This window comes from Nicotiana sylvestris, chromosome 8, assembly GCF_000393655.2.
Source record: "Nicotiana sylvestris chromosome 8, ASM39365v2, whole genome shotgun sequence".
NCBI classification, from domain to species: Eukaryota; Viridiplantae; Streptophyta; class Magnoliopsida; order Solanales; family Solanaceae; genus Nicotiana; species Nicotiana sylvestris.
Window position 1 is genome coordinate 12,031,353 of NC_091064.1, and position 10,468 is coordinate 12,041,820.

The 10,468-nt window shown below is 32.9% G+C and overlaps 1 protein-coding gene across 1 annotated transcript; it reads left to right on the forward strand.

Moving 5' to 3' along the window:
* The first annotated feature begins 4,711 nt into the window (after positions 1 to 4,711).
* LOC104232727 (indole-3-acetic acid-amido synthetase GH3.10-like) lies at positions 4,712 to 10,014 on the forward strand. Its single transcript, XM_009785992.2, has 5 exons — positions 4,712 to 5,200; positions 6,000 to 6,101; positions 6,422 to 6,813; positions 7,312 to 7,761; positions 9,386 to 10,014. The coding sequence occupies exons 1-5, from the start codon at positions 4,875 to 4,877 to the stop codon at positions 9,922 to 9,924; spliced, it is 1,809 nt and encodes a 602-aa protein (XP_009784294.1). The 5' UTR covers positions 4,712 to 4,874; the 3' UTR covers positions 9,925 to 10,014.
* The last annotated feature ends 454 nt before the right edge of the window (positions 10,015 to 10,468 follow it).

Sequence of the window (10,468 nt, forward strand, 5' to 3'; positions counted from 1 at the left end):
GATTTTTAGGCCACTTGCAAAACTTTCTGGAACAATTTATTAGCTACTTGAAGATCTTTGTGGAGTTGTTTCTTCTTCTCCCTCTTTGCGCCTACTGACTGGCACAGGGCGACGGGGTGTGTGTGACAAAAATGTGGTGGGTCGCATATTTGGGAATTTACTGGAAAATGACATGAATTCTCTAATGCGATCCACTTATAGGTTATGGGTTCGAGGCGTGGAACCAGCCACTAATGATTGCATTAGGGTAGGTTGTTTACATCACATCCTTTTGCGTGCGGCCCGTCCCTGGACCCTGTGTGAATGCGGTAGTGCACACCTGGGCGCCCTATAACAGAGGGGAGTGGGGCATGGGCGAGATAGAGCATGCTAGTAAATGCTACAAATTGAGACAGGCGGTCCTAAAACTAGGGCTTTAGCAAGAGTAATTGCATGGTCCCTAATGTGAATACTCAGTCGTATTGCTGCCCCACACATAGGTTAGGTGCTTGCACATTAATAAAAACATGACATGAAATTTATACATTAAGTTGTGTATGTTAAACATGGTTAATTAAAAGACACTCTCACATCATTTTATCACATAATCATAATAAGTAGGGGTGTACAAAGGAAAGCGATAAACCGCACCAACCCGATAATCCGAGTTAAACCGAGAAAAAAAACCCGACTATGGTTTGGTTTGATTTGGTTTGGTATTGGGAAAAAAACCCGACCATAATTGGTTTGGTTTGGTTTTAACTAAAGAAAGTCAAATCGAAACCAAACCAACCCGACATTACATATATAGAAATTTTAGATACATTTAATATATAAATATATTTATTGTGATGTAATTTATAAATATTTCTTAAAATTTTTCATAATTTTATCTTCTAAGGTATTATTTCAAGGTTGGACTTAGAACTTTTGAATGTTTCAATAAGTTTTATAGCCATTACTATTAGTAAATTAAATAATGCTAGCAAAAGCCCAAACCAAAATCAAATCAATACTAATGCTAACAAAAGACATTCAATTCAATACTTCAAATGAGAATGTATTGAATATCTATTTTTAGTTTTGCAATATTTTAAATAAAAATACATAACCTATTAGCGTTTAGTCATGTAATTAATACTCCCTTATTAGTCTACTTATTTTAGCATGACTTAGTACTTCTAGATTATGTCTATTTTTATTATTGCTTTTTAATTAGCAATATTTATATTACGTAATTTTATTGTCTTTATTGTTGAATATTTTAGGATAAGACATGACACATCTCATTATTTTCTTGAAAAATACTTTATATAATTATATCTTACTATGATTAAAGAAATGTTTTGAGCACAAGTTATATGTTTTGTGCTACGAAAATTTTACCCGAAAAAACCCGAAAAACCGAGAAAAATCGAGATTGAAAAACCCGAGTTTTATTAGTTTGGTTTGGTCTTTAGATTTAATAACCTGACACAATTGGTTTGATTTGGTAATTGCAAAATCCGAGCCAATCCGACATATGTACACCCCTAATAATAAGTTATTGAAGTTAGCTATAAACATTGGGTGCTAGTAAATATTTTCTGCTTGCCGACAAATGAGAAATAATTTGCTCTCACTAACATGGGCGGAGGTAGAAGTTTAGATACGAGTTTCAGACCTATGTTGGAGAGACATGCAGAGGATATCGCTAATTGAATATTTAGTACAACATAATAACGGTTTTACGTCCCACATAAATTATGAATTCAACTCAGAAAAAGCTATGATTATTTAGCCTATTTTTCCTTATCACCTCCTACCCCTTTCCTATTAAAAAACTGTCTTTTGTTCCTTTCTTTCCCCAAGGAATCAACACCGGTTCCCTATTTATCCTAACACGACTTGTACCATCGGAATTTGATATAATTCTAACATTATCTAAGAGATGATAAAAATAAAAATAAATATGATTTTGATTTTCAATTTTTATTTATAGATAAAGATGGACGAATCATCAAATGTATCAGCTGCGTTTTTAACTCAAATATATTTTTATTTTTGAAAAAGTTTCATTCACCAATCAAACACGTAAAATATTTTTCATGAATAATGACTTCCTCTAACCATTCTTACTCATTTACAAATGGGAAATTTACATTAGAAAATAGAAATAGAGAGGAACAGTTCCTGTCAACGTAATGGTTTTTGGTCCCTACCCTATTTATCTCCATCAATTTCCTAAAAAAAGAAAAATATTTTTTTTCTTTTCTTATCTGTCTCTCCTCTTAATATATGACAGACATTGTGTGGTGTATAAAGCATTGTACACATTTCTTTTTGACCTTTGGGTATTAAGGGTGTGAAAGAGCATTTTCTTGAATAAATTGTGATAAAATGACAATTGTTTATATGTAGAAAGAAGGATATTTCGTTATCCAAGTGGGCTTCTGGCTATTTCTCCTCGTTCAATTTAATGGAGGAGAAAGAAAACGACCAAACAGAAACCAAATTGGCTTAATTTATTTTTAACGTTAACTTTCAATCCAAAATATTTTATCTGTCTAACTCGTCCATGATAAAAACGTGTTCAGTAGCGGTTATAGATTATTAGCTGCGAGTTTGATTGAATGTAGTATTTTGATACGGGATATATATATATATACTAGTCTCTATGAACGTGCTTTGCACGTTATTCTTAGACAATCATCACAAACAATGATATTATGTAATATTATTTTTAATTCCATTAAATTTATTTTATGAAGTACAAAAATGTTATTAGATCACATCCACTTAATACCTCTTTAAACTTGATGTCTTGGTACATTTCTTTATTCTTCTTACCCATTTGGAAAAATATGTCATGACAAATAATTTAACAGTAGGATTGATCGATCATATAATTTATTGATTGTCATTATAAATATAAACATATTGAAAATATTTACTAAATATATATAATTTTAAAACTACCAGTCATTTTTTGGCTTGAGAAGTCAAGTTTTGACGAGAAAGGCACGTGCGATAACTTATTGGTCCATCAAGTTTCACATAAATTATAAAGGGAAAGAATTATACACATCAAAGATAAGATCTCATAATTTTTCGATCTCATTATAAATGATTATATAACAACGATCTAGTTGCTCATACTATTCCTCTCATCTTCTCTTAGTTAGGTACTAAGAACACAACTTTATATTTAAATTTTTTATATGTGTATCTCTATCTTATTATAATGGTAGCAACTGGGGATTTTTTTTTAATTTAGTTTCTTTTATATGAGTGATTCACATAATTAAAAAGTAAGTGTAACTGTATTGAGATATTGATCAACTCTTTAATCCTTTAAAAAATATTTTAATTTGGATGAAATGATGATTAACTGATAATTAGGATTTCAAGTAAACTAACTTTTTTTATAATTAATGAATCCAAATCCCACACAAACTGGGAAAGAATAATTGGACGAAGTATATTGTCATCCAAGAAGAAGACTATTGTGCGAAGCATTTGTTGCAAGAAAAAGTAGGCAAAAAAACTCTGGATAAAGAGAAAGAATTTTTACGCTTTTTTATTTCTTGGTGTTTTCTTTTAGTTTGTATATTGCATTGTGTAAAATATCAGATAGGAGGGTAAAATGTTGTATTGTTGGTGCGGGAGGATGAATCCAAAATCAATTTGGATAGGAGTATTTCACATTCACACTTTTTCCTTTTTGCTCGGTAGGTGCAATTTAAATCGGAAAAAAATTTCAATCTGATTTACAATTATATTCTTAAATTAAACATGTATTCAAGGTTATAAAAGTCAATCAATGTTTCAGGGATATTTTAGTCGTTCGATATTTAGCCTAAATTATTCGTGCTTTTAAAATAATATATATATATATATATATATATATATATATATATATATATATATATATATATTATTTTGTGTCTCATACAACTTACCCTAGTTGTATGAGACTCCTTTTTGTCTCACAAATTTGTGGACCCCATTCTTACACTTCTGGATCCATAGAAATCTGGGTCCACAAAACTGTGGGACAAAAAAGTTACCTTATACAACTAGTGTCAGTTGTATGAGACACAAAATAAAATTTTTCATAGATAGATAGAGATAGAGAGACACTAGTAAAATCTTAAGAAATAAAAAAACATATATCAGTAGCTGAAGCATCCCGCGGTCACGCAAGGTCCGAGGAAAGGCTGCTAAGGGAGTGTGATGTAGACAGCCTTGCATCAGGCATCAGTGACTGATTTCATAACTCGAACTCATGACCTTTAGATTACACGGAGACAACTTGACCGTTGCTCCTAGGCTCCCTTTCATATTGTGAAAATTACTAGTAAAATTTTAAGAAATAAAGAAAGACATTTGACACATATATCTAAAATTTCTGAAACATTTAATTTTAAACATGTCATGAAATGGTTTATAGCTATAAGAGTATGTCATTACAATAAAATCTAACGCTTTAAAAATAAATAATTTCTAAATGTCAAAAAATCATTTTTTCCCTTCTAAACATACATAACAAAGAACAAGTGTTAGGGTCCATCTAAAACAGTCTCTCTATCTTCATAAGGCAGGACCGTAGGAATAATATTTGCGTACATATTATTCTCTCCAAATCTCACTTTGAGATTACAATAGATATGTTGTTGTACATTAAAAAAGAACAAGTGTTATATAAAATGGAATAAAATAAAGACTTAACTTGATATTATAACAATTTGATTGGAACCTATCATTTAAATCTTATGTTGGCTCCTAAATAACTTGAGCCTCACAACTCCAAATGAGGAGTTAATTTTTCAGTACAAAACAAAATGATTGCCACTTATCAACTAAGCCAACACTTTATATATCTTTGCTGCTGGCTACACTCTTAGCCTTAACAAATGGAACCAACAGAGGCCACTTACAATGGCAATGGTGACACCCAAATAATCAGTTGGTTCGAAGAATCCGCCGAGAACGTCGCCGCTATTCAGCGGCAGACGCTTCGCCGGATTCTTGAACTCAACCATGGTGTTGAATATCTCAAGAAATGGCTTGGAAATATTAAACTTCAAGATATAATGAATGAAAATGCATTGGAATCAGTCTTTGCCACTTTGGTCCCTCTTGCTTCTCATGCAGATTTTGAGCCTTATATTCAGAGAATTGCTGATGGTGAAACAGCTCCTCTTATTACTCAACAACCAATCACAACTCTGTCCTTAAGGTGAAGTTCTTGTATTCTTGAGCTACATTTTTCTCTAATTTTGACATATGATGTGCCATTACTTATTTGATGCTTTGACACGGAGCATATATTTACACATGAAAAAATACAAAAATATTACAAATGTTATGTTTTTAACTCATAATTTAGAAAGTGCAGCGAGTTCAATAGTAAGAATTTTTAAAGTTGAATCCGTTAAGTTTAAATCTTGAAGCCTCCTTTTAATGTATAGAAGTTAATTTTTATGATTACTCTTTTCTTTTTTCTTATTGGAGTGGCAGTTAAGAAGCATCCTTTTGGCAATAAAATAGTTTATATGGAAAAGATAATGTATCATAGTCAAACCTTTCCATAACAACCTTATTTATTTCGGACTTCTTTTTGCTGTTATAGTGAAGTGCTGTTATAAAGAATATATATTAGTATTACATAGTATAAAAATTGGTTCGATAAAAAATTTGGCTTTTATAGTGAATGATTACTACATAACGGTGCGGTTATAGGGAGGTCTAACTGTATATGCGTAATTAGTTGTTCAAAGTACTTTCTAGAGATATTTATTTCATGATAGATTTAAACAAGGGAGACAAATTACTAGTTCTTACAAAAGAACAAATGATTAAAGCTAGTTTTAAATTTCTTCCAATGATGTTTTCTTCTTCTTCTTTATATAATATTGGATTGAGATGAGCTTAAGTGGAACGACATGGGGAATAATGACTCATATATCCGATCCCAACTTGCATAATATTGAGGCTTAGTTGTTGTTGCTGATGTTTTCTTATTTTGCTGCATTCAGTTCTGGAACCACAGATGGAAGACAGAAATTTGTGCCATTTACTCACCATAGCTCCCAAACCACTCTTCAGATTTTCAAGTTAGCAGCAGCTTACAGATCAAGGTATGGCTAAAAATCTTGAAAATATTCAAACTTTCTCTATCTTGGAGTTAGAAGGGGAGCCTTGGAGGAACGGTCAAGTTGTCTCCGTGTGACCTATAAGTCATGAGTTCTAGCTCCTGGAATCAAGCCACTGCCACTGATGCTTGCATCTGGGTAGGCTGCTTACATTACACCCCCTTGGGGTGCGGCCCTTCCCCGGACCCTGCGTAAACGCGCGATGCTTTGTGCACTGGATTACCCTTTCTCTGTTTTGCTGTATTTTCATTAGAATCTGAAAATCTTACAAGTTTCCTCTGTTTGCATGGTGGGGTAATAAACAGGATTTATTCAATAAGAGGAGGAGGAAAAGTTCTTGAATTCATATATAGCAGCAAACAATATAAAACAAAAGGAGGACTAATAGCAGGAACAGCCACAACTCATTATTATGCTAGTAAAGAATTCAAGATTAAACAGCAAGACACAAAGTCTTTTACTTGCAGCCCGGAGGAAGTCATTTCAAGTGGAGATTATAAACAATCTACATATTGTCACCTCCTTCTTGGCTTGTATTTTTCTGAGGAAGTGGAATTTGTGACCTCAACTTTTGCATATAGCATTGTTCAAGCATTCAGATCATTTGAAGAGCTGTGGAAGGAATTATGTCATGATATTAGGGAAGGCACTCTTAGCTCAAGAATCAACATAACCAAAGTCCGAAAAGCCGTCTTAGGTAAGCTTAAGCTGTTAGAAAGAGTATACCTTTTATCTATGTTGCTCAGATCCTCCAAAAATTTTCGGATGCACATAGGATCCTCCAAAAATGCCAATGGGCGTGTGCCGGATCTTCCAAAAGTTCCGATATGCATGCGAAGACATTTCTTGATGATCTGAGCAACATAGCTTTTAATTACTTTATTATGTCTTCAATACGCATGTACATGCCTTACTCTTTTCTCTTGGGCCTAGCACGCAATTTGGCCAGTGAGACATTTTGGAAACAACGTCTTTGCCCTTTCAGTGTAGGGATGAGTCTATGTACATCTACCCTCCCCAAACCCTACTTGTGAGAAATCACTGGGTTTGTTGTTGCTGTTGTTGGGTGTCAGTGAGACGTGAACTCAATACCTCTATATGTTCTGATATCATGGTGAAGTGTGTTACCATCTCGTCTAAAATTTAAACTTTTAGAGAGGGTACGTTTTTAATTATTTGATTATGTCTTCAACAGGTATCACTTTGCCTAATCCAGAGTTGGCTTCAAGAATTGAATCAATTTGTGAGGAAGTAGAAAAGGAAGATTGGTTTAGCATAATTCCAAGATTATGGCCAACTGCTAAATATGTTTACTCAATAATGACTGGCTCAATGCAACCATATTTAACAAAACTGAGGCATTATGCTGGGAAATTGCCTTTGGTAAGTGCTGATTATGGGTCCACAGAGAGTTGGATTGGAGTAAATGTGGAACCTTCATCTCCACCAGAGAAAGTTACTTTTGCAGTTATACCCACTTTTGCTTACTTTGAATTCATACCACTACATAGAACCAAGTCACAAAATTGCAATAATAGCCAAGATGCCAATCTAGCCACTGATGACTTCATTGAAGATGACCCTGTTCCCTTATCTAAAGTCAAGATTGGACAAGAGTATGAGATCGTCCTCACCACTTTTACAGGTAATAAAATAACTCAAATTTTATAGTGCTCCTTTTTCCATGTCAATGTCATGTAAATATCTCTATGCTTACCTGCCTTTTGTTAAGTGCCCACTTAGGGTCGCTTGGTTTGAATATGGCTTATGCCGGGATAAGTTATGCTGGAATTAAAGACGGATCCAGGATTTTAGATTATGGGTTCCTACAAAAATCTCGAGTTAATATATAATACTAACTGGATGAACGAACTGGGTTCCAAGCTAAATATTTTTATACATTTAATGAATTTTTCAATACAAATACAACTTCTAGACAAAAGCTACTGGGTTCACGGGTACCTGTAGCTATTGAACTGAATCCGCCCCTGGCTGGGATTAGTTACCCGGTATTGTTTTTTATCCACTGTTTGGTATGTTGTATTAAAAATGACAATTGCATAGTTTCTAAGAAGAAGGTATAAGTTATCCCGACACTAATTACCCCACCTTCTACAAGGTATAAGTTATCCCGATACTAATTTTAATCCCGGAATAACACACCAGATTTGCTAACCAAACAAAGTATTAAGGTGATATTAAATTTTTGTAACAGCACTATACCTTCTTATACCTCATACCAAATGACCCCTTAGGAATTTATTACACGCAAATATCTTTTGAGTGATCTGATAGTGTAATTTTTCTTTTATATTGTCAGTGATTATAAGCTAAATTTTATTTTAATTAAATAGGATTTAAGTTACAAAACATTTACAGTGTATAAAAAATATTTTAATTTAGTTTAACATGTTGTAGTGGTTATTATCTACTGTAGTTTCTAGCTAAGTTACTTTTTAATCTTACTTATCAAGGATATTTATCTGTAGTAATATCTCAAGTGACCTAATAGTGAAAATCTTTTATAATTAAGGGTGGAGCTAGAGAATAGTTACGGGTTTGAACGAACCTAGTAATTTTTGCTTAAAATTTGTATTTGGGGGTAAAAAAATCATTAATTATGTATAAATATTCAATCGCGAACCCAATAACTAAAATAACTTCTGAGTTCAGTGACAAGTTTAGAATCCATAAACTTCAAATCCTGGTTCTGTTTCTAATAAAGCCCGTCATAGACTCTAAACTAGACTACATCAAGCACTATGCATCAATTATTTGTACTGAATTTCGACAGCAAGCCTATCATCCAGTTATATATAAACATGGGGTGTCTGCGATTCCAAGAACAAGGGATTATCTTGTCTTTTTCACACTGCAAAATCATTTTATAAAAAAGAAAAATTGGAAGTAAATTCTAACTAAAAGTTATATTCTGCCAGATTAAGTTTAGACTTTACAATGGAATATCTTGGTTAGGTTGCATATTTTGTGTTAGAGTTTGTTTTTATTTTTCTTTTTTTTGTCTACTTGCAGTGTTTACCTTTTGAGTTTTTAATTTCTATAGATTACTAGTGTAAAAGAACTTTTATTGAGTCATCGAAAGATAATTACATGTAATCGTTCACAGTAAATGAAATTCGTAAAAAAGAAATCGGGCAAGTAATATTTTACAACATATTAAAATACGCTGATTGTGTATAACTTATTTCAAGTGTCAACATATATAAGTTAAATTCTTCTATTTTGACTAATTGAACCGCTATTTGCAGGTCTTTATCGGTATAGACTGGGTGATGTAGTAGAAGTAGTCGGTTTTCACAAGAACACCCCCAGACTCAACTTCATAAGCAGGAGAAAGCTGATACTAACAGTAAACATCGATAAAAACACCGAAAAAGACCTCCAGTTAGTGGTGGAGAGAGGTTCGCAGATCCTAAGTAAATCAAAAGCTGAGCTAGTTGATTTCACAAGTCATGCAAATGTAGCAAAAAGGCCAGGCCATTATGTGATTTATTGGGAAATCAAAGGAGAAGTTGAAGATAAAGTTTTAGGAGAATGTTGTAGGGAAATGGATGCTTCATTTGTGGATCATGGATATGTTGTATCAAGAAAAACAAATTCAATTGGACCATTGGAACTTTGCATTGTGGAGAGAGGTACATTTAAGAAGATTTTGGAACATTTCATAGGAAATGGAGCAGCATTAAGCCAGTTTAAAACTCCTAGATGTACTAGCAACCAAGTTCTATTAAGAATTCTTAATGTATGTACCATTAAAAGGTTTTATAGCACAGCCTATGGTTTATAAAAATGTTTGTATTGAACGTGATACAATCAGACTTTTCTATAATAACATCTCTATATAACAACCACTATAAAAGTCAAATTTTTCTCAAAATCGGTTTTTATGGTATGTTATAATATATGCCTTCTATAACAACGAGCATCCAAAAAATATCGGAACAAACGAAATTGCTATAAAGAGGATTGACTCATATAGCAATATTTTTTTTAAATTATCAATAGAAACATAATATTGCAACTTGATAGAGTAAGATGCGCTTTATTACAAAACTGCCATTAGAAATATAATATTGCAACTTCATTAGAATACGTGTGGTACTTTATTACAAGACATTTCTATAGCTATAAGAGCATGTTATTAAGCGAAAAACAAGAGATATCAATATAATTGGACATCTTGACAGGATGTCATTGACAGATACAACAACAACAACAACAACAACAACAACAACAACCACCACCTAGTAGAATTTCACTAGTGAGGTTTGGGGACGGTAGTGTGTATGCAGACCTTACTCTTACCCCGAAGGAGTAGAGAGACTGTTTTC